A 20,847-nucleotide genomic window follows, 5' to 3' on the forward strand; every position below is an offset into this window, starting at 1 on the left:
TTAGTATAGTGCTGTGCGTGTGCAGTGATTATGTGGCAATCTTTGATCCACAGAACATAAATAACAATTTTCATACCAGGGCTGCAAACTCCTTTTAGATGAGATTTCACTTTTTTGAGATCTGAGGAGAAATTATTTGGGGGTTGTAGGGTGGGGGAGGGGCACTTCTTGTCCACACCCATCTGAACAGTTTCTACACTCTGCCTCTGATTGGGTCTGACAACATTCTTACCCTGACCTCACACTCTACCAACTAACCCGTAAAGGCAACGACTACGAGCCATAACTGAACCGTGAAAAGCATTGACTGAGCAGTGTGTTCATACGGAAACCACATTTACTTGCCATGTCATTCACTGGAATAAGAATATGTAAATCCCCCAGCTTTTTATTCTACTATTTTATGATACAAACCACCCTTCATTTACAACAGAGAGTGGACATTCAGACTCACTTCCCTGCATAACCAAGGCAGAAAAAAATTAGTAATGAGAAATACAAATGTGCCTAAGGCACAAGAAGACTCTTTGTAGAAAAAAAAATTAGCTAACAAATTCATGACAAAGGGATTTTACATCTTGAGAATATCACAATATATTTGTCAATACTGTATCTTTGATAATTATTTACTAATTATGTTTTTCAGTGGTGAAGTGTTCATTTGAAGCTGCCGAGCCTCTTCCTATGTGTCCTTTCTCAGCAGCTGAAGTATGTCTGTTCTGGTGACGGGGTACAAAAGAACACATGTTCTTCTCTGGTCTTCATTTGGGTTTCTTCCATCAATCAGAGCGATCGGAAAAATAGAATGGAATTTGATGATGTCAGCTACATTATCGAAAGCCTGAAAGAATGAAAAGATAACAGTTAGATTTCCATGGCTATGAGGACAATGTGTGAACGATGAATCCCTACCTAGATAATATACAATACACAATGTCACAAGCATATAATCAGTTGTGAATATTTTGAGTGAAGTAACTTAGTAAAAAATAATGGTAACACTTTACTTGACGGGTGAGTTCATAACACATTCATAGCAGCTGTCATAAACTGCACATAAAGCATTCATGACTGTTTCATGAGACATGACTCAACATTCATACCAAACCTTTCATGAATGTGGAAGACGGAACGACGACAACTTGTCAAAATAAAAGTCCAACAATCGCAAAGCAGCATTGCCATTTTTGTTCCAAACCTCTTACCTGATCACATCACACCTGAGTCAATGGGCTACTCCGGTGCCAAAAAGACAGAACATGGTCAAGCAAATATTTTTTGTTTCATAAAAATGTATTTGTTTTATGATGTAACCTTTGCAGATGATTTCTCATCTTTTGCTACTGGGAATGTCCAACTTTTCCAGGTTACACAAATACGGGTCAGCTGAATGTAGGCTAGTTTACCTCCCAGTGTTAAACTCAGTGATTACGAATACTTCACAACTTGTATAGTAAAGTGACATTCCATGAAGACTTCATAAGATATATTTATGAAATATTTACAAAGGCTGGAGAGAAAAATGGCAATGCGCCTTTGCGTTTGTTGGACTTGTATTTTGACAAGTTGTTATCATTCTGTCTTCCACATTCATGAAAGGTTTGGTATGAATGTTGAGTCATGAAACAGTCATGAATGCTTTATATGCAGTTTATGACAGCTGCTATGAATGTGTTATGAACTCACCCGTCAAGTAAAGTGTTACCAAAATAATATACTGTTCAAAGAATCACATGACAATGAAAACAAAAATCAGTAATGACATATGGGAGGTCTATTTACTACATGCTTCAAGGCCGTAATCATAATATACTTTGAGGGACAGCCCGTCCTCCCCCCACCCCTAAATTTTATAGGTTTATTATTGATGAGACATTTGATGTCTTAACACCATACTAATACAACATTTCATGTCAGCAAGGACATGGTCAAATGGAGCACGCAACAAAAGCACGCAAGGTTGTTAAACTGTGCTAAAACAGGTTTTGTTCTTCCCAGGGGCTCTGTGGCTTACCGACGCATACATATTTACATTTGGCCTTGAGTATTTCTGAAAACAAAGAAACCCCTATATCCTGAACGCATTCTTCTGGCTTTTGTCTGTGAGATTCACAGAGACACAATGCTGTCCTATCATGACATAATCTCTGTCATGAGCATGAGTCTGTCATACTCTAGAAACTTCTATTATTACTAAGTAGACATTATGACAGACTGGCAAAACTGGATCAGTCTATCAAAATATGTTCCAAAATATGTTCCAAAATATGTTCCATTAAACACACTTGCACACACACCCACATTTGAATGCTTTTATTTGGAACCGAAAGGCAAGTAAGGGAAATAGATCCAAATAACACAGACACACACACACGCATGCGCCAATGAGTAAATAATTGTGCAGCTTGAAATGGATCCAACAACAACCGAAACCAATTAATGTTGAAATGTTACATTAATGTGGGGATCACATTGGCCTGTGGCAAGCAGCATGCGTAACGCAACGCTCAGACCATAATAAATTCTATCTTGTTCTTAAGTAACACAACCGGTGTGAAAGTTGAAACAAGTTCAACGCTCAGCTTGTTCAACGCTAGCCTTACGCCTAGCACTGCCACCATTCCGCTGCCGAACCATAGAGAACAATAGAGATTGCTAAGTGTAGCAAAGACACGTGACCAAGATTATGGATACGTTTGCCGAGGATCCCCAAAATGCTTTGCGTTCACTAATGGGAAAATGCCATGATGACCACACATTCTCAATCTCTATATAGGAAACCTTCTGCTAGCCGCTGGTCAGTGTGATCTCCACCTAACTCGTCTTGTCAATGCTACCGTGTGAACATTGTGAACATATTAGTAGGTAGGGCACCTGTTTGCAGCTTGTTTTCTACATTTATTTATGTATTTATCTCTTTTCCTTTGTGGTAGTAGCCATTTAGTACATGCCTATCATCCACAGACCTGTCGCTCATCAACCAATCACAGTGGTCACTGCAAGCAAGCTTGTGCATGAGAATTGACATCAACCATATCAACAGAGCCTTTTTCTTATCTTATGAGCTGTAATTTTTCCTTACTAAAAGTTAGTCTCAGCCAATATTTGAATAGCTTTTAAGAGAAAACGTTTAGTTAAAAACTGTGACTAGGAGTACTCAGTATATCAAATGATTTGTGAATGTGGGCCCATAAAGTTGTAAAAACTGTGGTAAAAACAGATTTTGGTCCTCAGAACTCCATGGCTTGAATGGGATGGCATTGTGTCTTTCATAGCTAACACACACACACACACAAACACACATACTGCACACACACACACACACACACACACACTTTCATTTTGTATTGAAAATGAAAAACAAATGACCAAATGTATCAGAATTCCCATGAATAAACTACCTGACTGTCAACAGCTTCGGCCCACTTACGTCATTGGTCCTCAGTCCTGTGCCCAGAGTGTACTTGCTGGAGCATTCACTGTAGCGGATCTGGATGTTATACACTCGGTGCTTATAAAACACTGCCAGCACCAGGGGCTCCTGGGGTGTGCACTTAGAGCAGTCTCGGACCAGGAAGGCTCCCTCCTGTCGAAAGAGCACAGAGACTGTGACGTGTCCAAACCACCTTTGACATTTTCCTAAATCATTTCAACCCTGCATAGCTACCAGCCCTGATCATTTCCTAGACTTCAAGCCAGTTAGTGTAAACCATTCACAATCTTACAATCAGGTCCCCCATGCTTATATGGGCTTTCTAAGTGCTGATTAGCTGAACACACTGGACTTGGCTAATAAAAACACATTTTAATTACACTGATGACATTGCACACAGGTATATGACAGGTGAGTGGGTTGATTTCAGTCAAAGAGTGGAGTGCACGCACATCTGCAAAATTTAAACAGGTGCTGGGTATAAGGCTTAGCCAACAATTGAAAAATAAAAAGATACCCGCACACTGTTTCTATAAGCTCCCAGAGTGGTTTATTAACACAACGTTTCGACCAGAGGTCTTCGTCAGGTATCAAGAAGATGAGCGGGTGGGTGGAGATATATATAGACAAAGTAGTGGGTAATGCCCCATGTCCACCAATCAGTCTGTCCTATCCATTAAAGCAACACCAAAGAACTTTTCCTCTGTCACACTCACTATTTGTTTATCCAGCACCGGCTTTGCAAATAACAATGTCCACAGACCAGGTAGAATATGTTGCATGATTTTATGAAAGTACGATGTATTGCGACATCAGATGCAAGTCAAATTTGTAGTTTCTCATGTCTCATTCCATCGAACTACAGATCCACTACCCGATCCGGCAAACTTACATAGTGCGGTTATAGCCGATAGAGGGCCGCGAAGCGAATGCAGAAAGTGCCGTTCACCCTGTTATGAGTTGATAGCCTGACGAGCCAGACCCACATTAAAATGTAGGGTCTGGGCACTCACTGTTCGCAGTGCTCAGTCTGAGGGGTGGGATAATCAGTTGTCTTTTAAATTCCCTCTGCACGCAATAGGACAGCGGCAGCGCTATGAGTCCCATGCGTTTCCCACCAGCTGAGCTAGTTGGCTAGTTTAAACGTTTGCCAACTTAATAAAAGCTTAACTCGTGTCACACTGTTCGCCAGCATGCAGCAACATCCATCTCATTTGTTTTCAAGTAGCAGGGAATTCAAGCCAAACCGTTGCAACTCTGCCATCAATCATTATGTTAAGCCCACCTAACGACTCTATACACGATTTCATTGGCCTGATTAAGTTTCGATTTCTGGAGCTCACAAGCAAACGGAGAGTTGCTAGACTAGCCCTGGCAGCATAATTTGCTGCCGCTAGGGGCACGTCTAGATTTCTAGGCTAATGAGTTGATGAACCACTGAAACGATTTTGGAAACATTATTTTAAGGTACAAAAAACTCTTTGGTGTTGCTTTAATGCATCAGACAATTGTAAGCAAATGGCCTATATGGCCTACATCAGCCCACCAAGTGTTACAGTTGCATCAGTTCAATCCTTTGTATAGGTCATTGTACATCAGACTGAAAAACACACCCAATCCCTCACATCTGTACAAGTGCCACACATTACAAGAAAAAAAGGAACATAAGAAAAAAAGGGAAAAGTACACAAGACATTGGAGACTTGGAAATATCAACTTTTCCCTTTTTTTCTTATGTTCCTTTTTTTCTTGTAATGTGTGGCACTAATGTAATGTGTGGATTGGGTGTGTTTTTCAGTCTGATGTATAATGACCAGGGATGGATTACTGCACGGGCCTACCGGGCCCAGGCCCAGGGGCCCAAGGGGTCAGGGGGCCCTGAAGCCCAAGCCTTTGCATGGAATCATTGCCTCAATATCAACAAATCAGGATGTAGGCTATGAATCTGATTTTATTTAGTATTGGCCATCCCCAAAATGCACCAGAATACAGGAAATCACATCAAACAAATTAAAACATTTCTGGGGGAGGACCCCCAAACCGCCCCTTCCACATATACGAAAATAAGTGGGGGGCCCTTAATACATCTAGGCCCAGGGGCCCGAAAGTTCATAATCCGCCCATGATAATGACCTATACAAAGGACTGAATTGATGCAACTGTAACACTTGGTGGGATGATGATGCTTACAATTGTCTGATGCACAATTGGATAGGACAGACTGATTGGTGGACATGGGGCATTACCCACTACTTTGTCTATATATGAAGAGTTCAGATGCAAAACCCTCTAAATCCATCTGACCACCATTCTTTTAAATTAGCATTTTTTTATCAGGCTCCTATAGGTTTTTGCCTAGAAATCGATATTTCAGACCTGGAAGAGAGTGGTATTTAGCGTGTTTTGAAGTTAAATGATTTGATTTACGTATACTATGTGTGGAGAGCATTCACTCACCATCTTTATCTCAGTTTTAACGTAGGTGACATTTAGAGGCTTTTGCATCTGAACCCTTCATATATCTCCACCCACCCGCTCATCTTCTTGATACCTGACGAAGACCTCTGGTCGAAACGTTGTGTTAATAAACCACTCTGGGAGCTTATAGAAACAGTATGTGGGTTGATTTCAGAACAGTACAACCCGTTAGGAGGATGTAACATTTACCCTGTTGACCAGATGAAGAGCATGTTCGGCCTCCACTCGGGTAAAGGAACCCACATACCAGTCTGACATCTGAAGAGAGACACGCAACAATGTTACGTTTTTTTTCCCTTCAATATAATAATATATCAGTAAGTAACAAAATATCACACCCAGTGTTGGGAACGTTACTTTAAAAAAGTAATTAGTTATAGTTACTCACTACTTGTTGCAAAAAGTAACTGAGTTAGTAACTGAATTACTCTATGATAAGAGTAACTCGTTACCAGGGAAAGTAACTATTTGCGTTACTGTTAAAAAAAAAGTTGCTATATGTCAAATAATTTGGATTTTTTTGAGCAGTTTTGAGCAGCCAGTTGAAATGAGTAGAACAGACAGGTGTTTGTAGGCTACATATCTTTCGATATTTATTAGATAGATAGATAGATAGATAGATAGATGCTTTATTGATCCCTAAGGGGAAATTCAAGATATTGCAAATAGACAGACGCACAGACCTACGGTTGACTTCAGCCTGTGTCATAGGTTTTTGTTGTTAGGCAGAAAGATCTAGCTTTTGCCTCTTGGAGGACTTTGCTCCGAGTCCTTCTTTGCTAGTGGATGGCGAGCTATCATCTGTGGTGGAGGTGTCTGTGTTTTTGGCCACTAGCTTTATAGTACATTATGCTTTGTTTGGAAAATAGGCTCCCGCTAGATTTTTATGTAAAAAAATATTTTTTTACATATTTTGCTAATATAGAGTCTAAGGAACAAGATTTTTTTGTCTTCACATTTTCACAATCCATCTTTAGTGTTTTATATGTATGTTTTAAAATAAGCGATTATATCTAGTCTGAAAAGTGATTTTCACATTTTCTTCTAATTTTTTGACAATAATTCCACTTTTTGCACACAAAACCCACAGATAATGTAGAAAGGTTGTTGGTTCTAAAACAATGTCCATAGTTTTCAAACTTTGTGTCTGAAAAGTGTAAAAACACCTCCTCCCTTGTTGCTTATGTCAAAAACGATTTCTTAATCTTTGCTTTTCTTGATGCTTTCCTTGACCTGCCATGTCATTCTAGGTCTGTCTACCTTAAGAGAAATTTGTCTGGGAAATAATCTATAATAGTACAGGCAACACAGTACACCACTAGGTGTCATAGGCATAGTGTCATAGGCATAGTTAAGTAGCAGTAGGCAAAATTAACAAACAAAAGAATGGTACAAACAAACAGACAAACCACGGATATAAGTTACAAACAAACAAACAGACAGACAACGGATGGCCCTCTCACAGCCTGAACTAATACAAAAAACAAATAACTCAAGGGAAAACATTGGTCAGACACTAAAACATGTGCATTTGCTCTCTTTAATCTGGTACAGCCTCCAAATGAGCCTGGGACAGTTGGTCAAGGCTAAAGTTAACACCATCTTGGTCACTGTGATGCTAAGCACTAGTCCTGGTGTGGACTATGGCTACCCTCAACGGGTCTACAACTGCAGGGTTATCGAGGCCTGGCTCCCTCCCGATACCCCCATGAGGCTGTGGAGCAGCCAATGCTGGTGGGCAGAGCCGGACAGTAACGTACATTTACTTGAGTACAGTACTTGAGTACAGTTTTGAGGAATCTGTACTTTACTCGAGTATCATTTTTGGGGAGTACTCATGACTTTACTCAAGTACATTTGATAGGCAAATATTGTACTCTTTACTCCACTACATTTCTATCCATAACCGTGAGTACCCGTTACTTCTTCTAAAAAAAAAAGGAAAAAAGAAAAATCTCGGAAACCCTCAATTTGTTGTTTCCCTCTCAAACGTGATTGGATTGTGCAGGCGCCACTGATTTTCCGCCAAAGTCAACTCCATGGTCAGATTTAGATAAGAGACGAAGTCATGGACGGAACAATGGATGAAGACGCAGCAGGTCCATCCCGGGAATTATGCCAACCCGTGGCCCCACCTCGCCAGACTATTTCAATAGTCTGGCGAGACTATTTCAAGTTAATGAGTTTTCGCTTCAAGTGTTTCAATTACAAAGTAGTGTTTTGTATTTGAAATACGTATTTTAAATACATGTATTAGAAATACTGCCCATTCCTGGCAACATGGTAAAAATATGAAAATGACCTGATTTTACTTTCAATTCCTTTTCCCAGTGGCGTGCACAGACATTTTGGGGGGCATTTTTTAGCGCACGTGGAACACTGAATTATAAAACAAATTACACGCACATGTTGAATGAAATTTGACTTGTGCTGCAATTAGTGCAATTAGTAAATCAATATACAATTAAGACAATAAAGAGACCAAAATGTGTTCATTTATGTTGCCTAACAAAACCTATACAACAGAAGACATTCGTCTTAACACATAGATTTGCAATTGAAAACTCCACCGAAATTATTTGTAGCCTATGTGGTCGTCCTCACGTTATCTGTCATTGACTTGGGCTACAGCGTAAAACTTTATCAGGTGAGCAGTCGGCTAAAAATGCTTAGTTGTTTGATGCTGTATGAAACATTTTACTGCACAACAAAATGATTACAAATTGGGCTTAGACGGCAAACTGTAGGATTTTACTTGATCTGTAAGACAATAAAGAGACCAAACAGTACGAGAAGGAGTTATAGTGGGCTACTGACTGTTGTCATTACATGAATGCAGATGGGCATTTTTCACAGGTAATGGGGAACTTCCCGTTTCTTCTGTCACAAATTAATGTGTTAATACATGTTGCCTAACAAAACATATACAACAGAAAACGTTCTTCTTAACACATAAATTTGCAAAATCTACCGAAATTATTTGTATGTGGTCGTCACATTATCTGTCATTGATTTGGGCTACAGCGTAAAACTTTATCTAGCTTCATCTAACTAGTTTATCAGGTGACCAGTCGGCAAAAATGCTTGTTTGGTGCTGAATGAGACAACAAAATTATTACATGTTGGGCTTAGAGGGCAAACTGTAAGATTTTGCTTGATCTGTATGTTACCTGGCTGATGGGGCACGGGAGAAGCAGCCTGTCAGCGACCATGCCTGCTATCTGAAGACGCTTACTGAACTGCTATGGTGCTGCGCATCTGGCGTGCCCTGCGCGCGACCGCGCGAGTTCACGTGACAAAGGAAGAGAGATAGGCTGGTCGGGTGTGCGCAAGGAGGTGGCTCATTTCGGGGCATTGTTTCAGTCGTTTTTAATGGCTCAGGTTTTCAAAAGATAATTTCAAAACCGACCTCAGTAAAATCTTAATAATATTAATAATTAAAAAAAAAAAAAAAAAAGTTTCAAAAGGGCATTTTCGTTCATAAAGGGCAAACTTCCTAGTGCTTTAGCACCACCTAGTGTCTATGTTTGCACGCCTATGCCTTTTACATTCTCCAAGGTATTAACATTAACATTTTTCATAACTCCATGTGGGACGTTTCTGTACATAAATTTAAGCACTGTGGCAGTAATGCAATATTTACTCTTGTACTCTTGATACTCAAGTACTTTTAAAAACAAGTACTTCAGTACTTTTACTTAAGTAGACATCTGACTGTTGTACTTTTACTTGAGTAAAATTTAGCAAAGCGTATCTGTACTTTTACTCAAGTAATGAAGCTGTGTACTCTGTCCGCCTCTGCTGGTGAGCTGGATGAATCTTGACTGATGGGAACAGGTTTAAGCTCGGAGCGATGCATGGTCTTAAGGGGGCCCTCCTCCCCATACGGCCTTAAGGGGGCCCTCCTCCCCATACGGCCTGATCTTATAGTGTGTTCCAATTCCATCCAGACACTCCACAATTTCATACTTGGTGGACACCCATGTATCCTGGATTTTGTGGCGACCGTGAAAATGGTTCTTGCAAAAGAGTGTACATGTACATTACATTTAGCAGACACTTCTTGACCAAAGTCAAAAGTCAAAGTCAACATACTGTATGTCAGCTATATTACAAGGGATCACATTGTCCCCTGAGCAACTTAGGGCTAAGTGCCTTGCTCAAGGGCATAACAGTGGAAGCCGGGAATTGAACCAACAACTTTCAGGCTACTGCACGCTAGCCCAGCTCCTTAACCACTACACTACCACCGCCCACTAGAAAAAGATTAGAGTGCCAGGTGGTAATATGGTGATAATACGGTGTCAGAACCACCATGCCTAGGATATGCCGCAGCCTCTTCTAAGTGTCTCCTAGCACTAGCATAGACAGAAGTCAGGTACTCTTGATGTTGCACCACCCAATCAGTCGGTGGACTGTCCCTGTGGTCACCTCCAGTATTTCCAAGTAGGTGGTCGACTGGTAACTGTGGCTTCTGACCGAACATCAGCTCGTATGGGGAGTGCTGTGTGGACTGGTACATGGTGGTATTAGGCGAACAGGAGCTGAGGGAGCAACTGGGACCATTTACGCTTCTTTTCAGGGGGTAAAGGCCTGAGCAAGTCATGAAGTGTCCTGTTGAGATGTTCACACTGACCGTTCTCCTTGGCATGCCATACACATAGAACCATATCTCAGTTAGAATCTTAGCTATGGTGGAAGCTATCTGATCAGGGGTGGGAAAGGCCTGGGTCAACTTTTGTTTGAGAAAACATTTGTGACTACCAGAACATTCTCTTGTCCTGTGCTAGCCCAATCCAAGAGAGTAAAGTCAATGGAGATTATCTACAAAAGCTTAGTGGCTAACAGATTTCCCAAGAAAGTTCTGGCTTGGGTTGTCTTGCTTTAGCAACCACACAGTGCTCACACTCAGAACACCACTTTTGCACCTCATGCCACATCTGGGGCCAGTAGCACCTCTGGCATATCAAATCTGTGGTCCTGTCCACCCACAGATGGACATGGTTGTTGTGTAGAATAAGTGAGCACTTCGACTAACAACATCTTGGGCAGTAAAAGCTGCAGCACTGGATCCCTGGAAGGAGGAGCCTGGATCACTCGGTACAAGGTCCCATCCACTTCCTGTATCTGGGACCACTGCTTTATCAGCTGCTGGACTTCCCTTGGTTCACTCTACTTGTCTTAACGGGTAGGTGGTCGTCCCTGTCGCCAAAACCACAGGTATCTGGAAATACAGGGATCAGTCCCTTGCAGGACTTTCAGGTCTCTTTTGGTTCGACTAGGGATGGTGTCCACCATACAAGATTATCCAAGAGTCTTGGATAGGTGCACTCGACATGTTGGCTATGGCAATCAGCAGGGGGACGTCCAGGCTGTGTGACACAGATCGCAAAGTGTTAGTGGGGCTTGTGGGAAGCCTAGAAAGGGCATCGGCAATGCGATTAGCTGTCCCAGGACGATATTTGATGTTGTAATCAAAGAGGGCAAGCTGAGAAACCCAGCACTGTTCCAGAGCACCCAGTTTCACTGACTGCAGGTATTGGAGGGGATTGTTGTCAGTGTACACGGTGAACTTGTTGCCCAGGAGATACTTGCATTTTTTTTCTGTGATTGCCCACTTGACTGCAAGGAGTTTGAGTTTCATGGCACTATAATTTGACATGTTCCTCTCACTTGGCCACAAGCCCCGGCTAGCAAAGGCTATTGGTCGCCGTAACCCATCCTTCTCCTGTCACAGAACTGCCCCCAATCCTGCATGGCTTGCATCCGTCTCTAAGATAAAGGGACAACTGAAATCGGCATAACCTAGGACTGGCGCTTGAACAAGCCGTTCTTTTAAGGCTCTGAATCTAGGAAAAGTTCTGAAGGCAAACCTGAACCTGTCTACATTCAATTTAACTATCCAATATTCAGATGTCTCTTTTTTTGTAATTTAAATGTATGCAAATTAGTGCACAATTAATGAGATATTGTTAAATTACATCCATAAACATATATTTTCAGAAAACAGAAAACATGCAAAAAAATATTGTCTCTACATAAATAATCAACTAGTAAAGTTTTATAAGAATATCAAGGAGTTAATTTTTTTTACCCTATTCACTAGTTCTATGTTGCCTATGGAGGCCTGTTTAGGCCGCAAATGCTAATTAGCAGGTTTAAAACAAAAAAAATATCTAAGTAAATATGATATTCAGAATCAGCACCCAAAAATTAGGCAAAATACCCTCTTTACCAGTGTTTTCTCACATTTGACCCCCAAGTGATAGTAGTCCCAGTATTAATTATGCATTATATAAATGATGATGTCATTTAAGTGTGAAAATGGATCGTAAAAAATTTTAAGACAAAAAAAAGTCTTGTTCCTTAGACTCTATACTAGCAAAATATGCAAAAAAATCCATTTGTACAAGAAAATCCAGCGGGATTACACAAGACACCGTACTATTAGATGCGTGTGTGAGATGTTTCATTAAATTGCTTACAACGGATGTCGACAAATTCTTCGCTCCTGGACATAATGTACACATTACATGCATGTTCTTGCCTTTGACCACAATGAATTTGAAGTAGTGCTTATATCTCCACCTTGAAAATGCCAACTTTTCATCGGATTGCTCCAGACCTCTGCTGTTTCGTCAAATCTTTATTTTAGCTGTTGCGTGTGTGTGTGGCGCGTGTGCAAAAACACTGGCTCTGATTGGCTACCATGAAACATGACACTGCCTTAGCCAATCATAATCACTTACGTCGTTACTAACCCACCTCCTCACTAGCTGTGAGCCAGGGGTGCGTTCGGATTACACAGTTTATTCAATCAATGCATAGTAACGCACCGCATTTAACGTCCAGTAACGTTAACGCCGTAACGCCGGGAAAAGTTATTAGTTAGATTACCTCGTTACTGAAAAAATAACGTTGTTACCTAACGCCGTTATTTTAAACGGTGTTATTCCAAACACTGATCACACCACTTAGAAATAAACCTAGTTTAGTAGATCCATTTGTTTGTATTCTTTGTCTCTTAAGAATGCATAATGTTTGTTAATGATTTTTTTCTACTATCTAAACTTTTCTCATTAAAAATCCTATGATGTTGGTATTTGAACCAAACATCAAATAAAACAGTGGTGAGCAACCACCCCCTTCCCTTCACCTCCCCCTCCCCAGGGCTGTTTACACTGTATTCACAGAACAGACAGCTAGCCGATTGTGAGGAGAGGTAGAAATTACTTAGAATTGCTTTCAGTACCTTTCAAAGGCAATTTTGTTAATAACATTTTAAAACATTGGCAGTTGTATACCTCTGCAGGCCTCTCTTGAGGATGGAAGTTGGAGTGATCTAAATCACCCTTTTCTTGAGGCCACTCATGATGATGTCTCTTCACAGAGTGTATCTCTGCACACACACACACACACACACACACACAAAACAAGGTTATAGGCATTGTACATACACATTTATATTGCACACACATTACATTTCATATTATTTTAAAGATTGACATAATAAATTACCTGGCATCCCCTCTTTCCAAAGTATCTGTCTATAGAATAGTTGTAATTAGAATTTAAATTTTAGTATTACATTTGAAGTTCTAACAGAAAATAAATGGCATTTTGGAGTCCCAAAATAGTTTGCACAATACCTTGCATCAAATAGCTCCTGGGACTCAAGATCTAAGGACAATCTTTGGGATGCTGATAGCGGTGGTCTGGCTTTAGGACCTAGGTGACAGAAAAGAGCCAGGACTGTTCATGAAAGGTGTCAATCAGCAAGGGCAGAGCTAAGGTGTGATCTGTGATTAACACCTATTCACCCAAATGATCTCATGGGGCTCAGGGAGGCAGAGCTTTCTATTCAACTATCAGAGTCTATTGTTTGGAAAGGTGTCTTTTTTGTGTGTTGGTACCTTTTCAAAAAGCCAAACTAACATATCTAAAGTCACATATTACTGGCATTACATAGAAGGGGTACGCAGTGTTTCTGGGTCATGTTTCCTAGCCTTGCCACATCCACCTAGAGCTCTTCTCAGGGAGATACTAGTCTGGAACACCATAATTCACTAACGTTTCCATCAGACCCCAAAAAGGTCAGGCCAATCGGCAATAAGAGGGAATGACGCTGTAGTTTTGGAATCTAAAATGGCTGTAGTAAACGGTAGCAATGCCTGCAAACATCAAAAATTACAGTCGGATGAATGTTGTAACAAATCATCTGTGATGCAGGAAGTAGATGCAGGTTTCTTTTATTCTGAGGCCACAGATTTAAAAGTTAACGCAAAGTCTATGCCCCTCACAATGCTAGTGTTGGAAACGTTTCCCAATCGTGAGGCTCCAGACTCTATTCATTCAGACACCATTCTCCCTGTTAAAATGCAGTGTATTGTACCATCAGACTGATTTTAAACTGTTATTTTACAGTAAATAAATAGAGTATGTCAGGCTCAGAATATGAGATTCATGGTAAACAGCTGCTGTGACCATCAAAAATGTGTTAAGTAACATCTTACAAATGGTGCTCAGTGATCACGCACATGCACACACCCAGCGTAAGAAAGTAAATTGAGCTGTGAGTGACACCCATTGTAGAATGGAAATGGGGAGAGAGAACCATCCCAGGCAATGAATAAGATCAACCAAATTACCATACAGAACAACAAATGGTCACCAGAGCTCTTGCATTAGAGCCAAGGAGGTAAAGCGCACTCCACACTTATGGCACCCCTGGTAAAAATGGGTTGAAAATAGATGTAAAAGTAAACAACATTTTTATCTTAGTTTCACAATGAAAACAGTGAGGGACAATATCCAACCTTGCAAAGAAGCTAATTTATTCTGAGAAGAAAAAAACACATAAAGAAATAGATATTTTACCATAAGCACACATGCCACATTTATTAGCACCCTTTGTATTAAAGTCTTTGTAAAGCCTGCCTTAGCCAATAAAAGAGGTCTTACATCTTATATAACATCTCAACAATAAAATCGGGGAATAAAAAGCAAGATATTTGAGAGCATTCCTTAGTCCTCTCTTGTGCATTCTCCTTAAGCTCACCCCACCTTAAGCTCTCTGGAGTTCAGACCACGGAATTGAGATAACCATGGCATAATCCTGATTTTTTATTCAACATTGTTGTGTTTTATCAAGGTCTGAACATACGTTTTGGATCATAGACGATAGACCTGCTGGATGACCTGCTACTGTACATCCAACTTGCTCTCTCCATGAGCGCTCTGTAATACAGATCATGTGACATACATTGTTAGGTCAGTGGGGGCAGGGGCGCCACTGGGTGGGGGCGAGGGGGGTGGGTTAGGACTAGAGCCCCCCAATAATACTATATATTTTTCTAGCAGCACCCCTGAGTGGGGGGATTCCCTGAGGCAGACACGTGACTGTGATATGCATTGCCTTTGCATCTGCGGACAATAGTGCTGACATAATTAAATCATGTGATGCAGCAGCCTCCAATAGGCTGAGGGATGTGTGGGGCATTGTGCTTAATTAAATCCTTGAGTGGTCTATTCTCTCTGCTGGAAACTACAGCATGATAGTCATGGGTTTTTATCCATGAACTGTCCATATGTTGTTATATGTCTGTGTGACTTTATTTTCATACCTTAATAAAACAGTAAATCATGGATTACTGCTTGAAAATTCACAAGCACCCTGATTACCTTTAAGGAGTTGAATAGGAATGAAAAAAGTTTCAGTTATATTTTGTATAGTTTTTTTCTGTGGGTGCCTACAATTGTGGCACATGTGGTTTGTTGTTTGTTACAAATATTTATTTCTTCATGGGATTTTTTTTTCTTCTCAGAGCAACACCAAAATATTGTTATATCTCTTTTTAATCATCTTTACCAGGAATACCAATAACTGGGGGCTCTGCATCTTGTATGGAGAGTCGGAGAGGCATGTACTTTAGATCTGTGCTGGAGTATGTTACATGTGCTTTGTTATTACTCTTTCCTAGAATAAAGGCCTACTTGTGTACCAACCAAGAGAAATTTCCTTTTCATTCCTTTTAGGAGTAAAAAACAAACTGACTACCGACATGGTTTGTTGCTCATTTCCCCCAACCTTAAAGACACTGGGGCCCTTTGACAGTCTGAAACACATGGTGTGAAGCGTATGGCGCATTTAGGGGCCTGTCCAGTTCAAATGTGCTATTGTGATGAAGTGGGCCGGTAGTGTAGTGGTTAAGGAGCTGGGCTAGTTTGCAGTAGCCTGAAAGTTGTGGGTTTAATTCCTGGCTTCCAGTGTTGTGCCCTTGAGCAAGGCACTTAACCCCAAGTTGCTCCGGGGACAATGTAATCCCTTGTAATATAGTTGACATATGTCATTTAGTTGATAGTTATAGTTGTAGTTATAGTTATAGTTGATATAAGTCATTTTGGACAACAGTGTCTGCTAAATGAATAAATGTGAATATAATAAGTGATCAGATGCCAGCTGCATTGTTCAAGAGGGTTTCTTAATTTGTCTTGGGTGTGTTTTGGGCGTAACATCCATTAAAACAATGAGAGTGACATCTGTCTTTCTTTAGTATTTTGACGACGAGTGAGCGCATCTCTGCAGAATGAATCTGTACGCGAGACCATGTATGCAATACTAGGATTCCACTAAGTTTGTCATTTGATATTGTGTGAAAGAAAACATTTCCGATTTTCTTTAAATTGTTCATTTATAGGTAATTTTATCTACAATTTGATATTGTAAAACAAATTGTACTTACCACTGGGTGAAGTTGAACCTCTGGTGTTAATCTGAAATTTAAATATTGGTACAGCTAAAAAACTAAGATCTTTGGCCACAATTGTGTGTGTGCGTGATATATCATTATTTTATTTTATTTTTTTGCCAATTACCTTTTGCTGTCTTTGATCATTTTATGTTGCATTTGAAAAGAAAAGAGAACAGGAGTGAAATAGCATTACTGTGGGATGTGAATTATTAACTCTTCTGCTTGTTACTTTCATGCACAATAACATCAAATACTGCATACCATCATAATACACTGCAAAAACTGCTTATCTAAGAAAATCTAACCAAGTGTTATTAATCTTATATCAAGATCAAATAATCTAGTTTGTACTGTTTTCAGTATGAAGAGACTTAATAATTTGACTTAATTTTATATAAGAGAGAGGGTACTCACTCCTTCCATGCCGGTGGCATGTGTGGTGTCGGGGGGTCTGTTGGGAGGCCTCCATGCCCAAGCATTGAGAGTTTGGGCCCCGCAGTAGTTTTGTCATGGACAGGTAGCACTGGGACAGACTTGGGAAGTCTTAAATTACAGCAAGAAACAGTCAGTTTGCCAGAGCTCTATTTTGTAGCAAAACATCCATTTTGTGTAAATGCAGAAGATGAATTATCAGCAATAGAGCACCCCCTCAATCTATCAAATCCAGCAGATTACTGTATAGGCATCCAGAAAATTATGACTAAATATAGCATTACTAAACATACTGTGGGGTGCAGCATGATGTAATTATTAACTCAGCTTTCATATAACATCATAATATACATAATAACATTGAAACATATGATAATAACATCTATAATATAATAATAAAAACGTAATTTATTGTTCTAAATTAATTGAAAATCAAAGCACAGAAACAGCCCTTAGTTTTTAAATGACATACATTTTAATACAGTTTAAGGCTAAACTTCAATTTTAGTGTTACTGGACCTTAGTTTAGCTTTTACAGTAATACTGTCGATCATGACATTTTATTACTTGAGCACTGGGTTGGTTTTTCAGGCACAGTCATCAACTGGATGAAGTCATACTTACAGGAGAGAAGCTTCACCGTGACCATCGGTGACTATACCTCAATATCAATGCCCCTAACCTGCGGTGTCCCCCAGGGACCACTATTGTTCAATCTATACTTGCTCCCACTTGGTCCTATTATCAAGAACAATCAATTATTTTATCATGCCTATGCAGATGACACCTAAATGTACCTTGCACTGTCACCTAATGACCATGGTCCCATTTATTCCCTTTGCCACTGTATTGACCAAGTCAACAATTGGATGACCCAAAACTTTCAACTGAACAAAGATAAAACTGAAGTGATCACATTTGGTAGCAAGGATGATAGGTATATAATTGACACTTTTCTGGAAACCAAAGGGCTGAAAGCGAAGAAGACAGTGAGAAATCAGGGCGTAATAACTGACAATGGCTTCAATTTTGAAAACCACATAAAAGCTGTGATCAAGTCAGCACTTTATCATCCTAAAGCTACATTGTGTAATTTCTTAAGTATAAGTAAGTATATATACTCTTTTGATCCCGTGAGGGAAATTTGGTCTCTGCATTTATCCCAATCCGTGAATTAGTGAAACACACACAGCACACAGTCAAGTGAAGCACACACTAATCCCGGCGCAGTGAGCTGCCTGCATCAACAGCGGCGCTCGGGGAGCAGTGAGGGGTTAGGTGCCTTGCTCAAGGGCACTTCAGCCGTGGCCCACTGGTTGGGGCTCGAACCAGCAACCTTCCGGTTACAAGTCCAGAGTGCTAACCAGAAGGCCACGGTTGCCCAAATTTCTTGAGTTGATTCTTAGCAAAAATCAAGTTATATTGCTTTAATCCTGTATTTTATTGCACTCTTTCTTTGTATCTCTATTTTATTGTTTCAAAGCTGTTTATTCCTTTCTTATTTACTTTTAACCTACTTTTAGCATATTTTTAAAAATATATTCATGTTTTAACACTGTAAAGCACATTGAGCTGCCCTGTGTATGAAATAGCTTTAGAGATAAAACTACTTTGCCTTGCCTGCCTAAAATTCAGCACTTGCAGATCTGAAATCTGACATGCAATCTTTTGTCATGTACATATATCTGTTTGGGCTGTAAACGGGACATAAGAGAGTGGGTCCTACTCACTCCTTCCATCCTGGTGGTGTCGAAGGGTCTGTTGGGAAGCCTCCATGCCCATGCACTAAGAGTTTGGGTCCCACAGTAGTTTTGTCATGCACAGGGAGCATTGGGACAGGCTTGGGAAGTCTTAAATTACAGCAAGAAACAGAAGTAATTTCTCACATACATACATGCATACCTAACCTAGGAATATACAAATTTCCAAGGCTCTATTTTGTAGCAAACATTAACTTTGTGTAACTGCTGATGAAGAATTATCAGCAAAAACGCACCCCCTCTAGCTACCAAGCAGATTAATAATACATTTTATTTAAAGCACATTTCATGTCACCCAAGGACACAAGAGTAACACAGACATAAAAGCAACATACAGGGACACATATCAAGACTGTACACTTAGTAAAATACACTATAGATTCAGCAGGGGACAAACATTGACAACAAAAATAAAACAACAATAGATAGACAGGGAACGAGTGGGATGGAGAAGGGACAGTTATGAGTAGGAAGGAAAAGTAAGAGTGAAAAGATGAGTTTTTAGCATGGATTTAAAGGTATACTATGCAGGTTTAGTGAGTGTAGAGCTCCCTCTAGAGTTGGGATGTGTTTATTTTACTCTGCTATTGTAAATAGCAAAATTCTCGCGACTTATCCCCCCTGTACGCAATGCAAATTCTTTTGTGGTGCAGGTGAAGGATTAACAAAAGACAAAAACTATCTCCAAAGAGCTATATTTACTGACAAGGTAATGTGTCACGATTCTCGCGAGGTTCATAAAGGTTAAAATCTTGCATAGTGTGCCTTTAAAGGTGGACAGTGAAGTGCTTTGAGGGAGTGCAAGTGCAGGAGTTCCAGAGTTTGAGGCCAACCATGCTAAACGCCCTGTCACCCATGGAACGGAGATGTCCAGTGGGGGTAGGAGGTGGGCATCAGTAGAGCGTAAGGTGCGGGTTGGTTGGTAAGGGGTCAGGAGGTTTGAAAGATAGGAGGGTGCAGGATTATGTTGGGCTTTGTAATGATTTCGAATTGAATACGATATTGCACCAGGAGCCAGTGTAGTTGATGGAGGATGGGAGTGATATGTTGCCAGGGCCTGGTACGGGTGAGAACTCTTGTAGCAGAATTTTGTATGTATTGTAGTCTGTCTAATCTCTTCGCTGAGACACCAAAGAGCAGGGCATTACAGTAGTCAAGTCTGGAGGTCATGAAAGCATGAATGAGAGTCTCAGCAGTGGTGGGGTATAGACCTTTCACCCAATAACCGGAAATACGTAATCGCTGTGGAAGCGGAGTTCCTGTCAAGCGTCAACACATCAGAAAAACATACCAGGCAAGACAAAATCGTTCAGAGTGTCTGCACAACTTCACTAACGGATTTGCCAAATATTACATTTGCCAACGTTACAAGACTCGTGGACGAAAACCCAATAAAAGGAAGGGAAAAAATCAATAAGGGGTACAAATTTTTCCACGAGGAATTTGTCCATAAGTATCCAGGTAAGTAGAGAGCGATCAGGCTAACTGTTACTGAACTGTTACAGTAAGCGTGTCCACTTAGACATAATGTATGTATAGTATAGAGGATATAGACTACCTTAAATCCTTATAGTCTGCTGGTAAGGAAGAAGATTTCCATGACGATTGTGTATTTCCGGTTATAAATACGGAAGTTGTGTGAAAGGTCTATAGGCATCTAGAAGATTACTTTCAGATTGTGAGGCCCAGCCAGGCTGAGTAACACCTACCTCAGTGGACTTCTTAGATTCTACAACATAGGCAGATAGAGACAATTTTAAAACTCAATATTGAAACCTTTTCAACTGTAAAATTTTTCTAATGTTGTTTCCAGACCATTTAAAACAAATGCATTTTTAATTATACCTGATGGCTCTCTAGAGGTGCAGGTGCAATGGTTTTAGAGAACACTTCTGTAAAAAAAAAAATCAACACAGCTTTCAGACATCACCACACATCTTTTGATCACTGGAGCTTTAAAAGAAAAACACTGTTCAAATATCTGAACAAAATG

General features: G+C 40.2%; 2 protein-coding genes across 4 annotated transcripts in view; both read right to left on the minus strand.

Annotated features, from left to right (window-relative positions):
* Positions 1-372: 372 nt before the first annotated feature.
* Positions 373-17,011, minus strand: LOC143125765 (cytokine-dependent hematopoietic cell linker-like). Of its 2 annotated transcripts, XM_076287499.1 has the most exons (8): positions 16,787-17,007; positions 16,654-16,684; positions 13,561-13,639; positions 13,430-13,458; positions 13,216-13,310; positions 6,101-6,169; positions 3,431-3,586; positions 373-841 (listed from the first exon to the last, which is right to left on the minus strand). In XM_076287499.1, the coding sequence occupies exons 4-8, from the start codon at positions 13,434-13,436 to the stop codon at positions 683-685; spliced, it is 486 nt and encodes a 161-aa protein (XP_076143614.1). In that variant the 5' UTR covers positions 13,437-13,458; positions 13,561-13,639; positions 16,654-16,684; positions 16,787-17,007; the 3' UTR covers positions 373-682. The 2 variants fall into 2 exon arrangements, with proteins under 2 accessions (XP_076143614.1, XP_076143615.1); XM_076287500.1 differs by lacking the exon at positions 6,101-6,169 and having other exon boundaries at positions 16,787-17,011.
* A 42-nt stretch (positions 17,012-17,053) lies between these two features.
* Positions 17,054-20,847, minus strand: part of LOC143125764 (uncharacterized) — a 35,525-nt gene continuing 31,731 nt past the window's right edge. For both annotated transcript variants that reach the window (XM_076287497.1, XM_076287498.1), the window contains 4 exons: positions 20,700-20,746; positions 20,564-20,583; positions 18,825-18,944; positions 17,054-17,205 (listed from right to left, as the gene is read on the minus strand). In XM_076287497.1, coding sequence (XP_076143612.1) covers positions 17,073-17,205; positions 18,825-18,944; positions 20,564-20,583; positions 20,700-20,746 — 320 coding nt within the window. In that variant the 3' untranslated portion in view covers positions 17,054-17,072. The remainder of the gene's footprint in view (positions 17,206-18,824; positions 18,945-20,563; positions 20,584-20,699; positions 20,747-20,847) is intronic.

The sequence above is a fragment of the Alosa pseudoharengus genome, unplaced genomic scaffold, assembly GCF_046254945.1.
Source record: "Alosa pseudoharengus isolate Yale_2024_CS ecotype anadromous, Long Island Sound unplaced genomic scaffold, YU_APseudo_1.1 YU_APseudo_1.1_scf_16, whole genome shotgun sequence".
NCBI lineage: Eukaryota > Metazoa > Chordata > Actinopteri > Clupeiformes > Clupeidae > Alosa > Alosa pseudoharengus.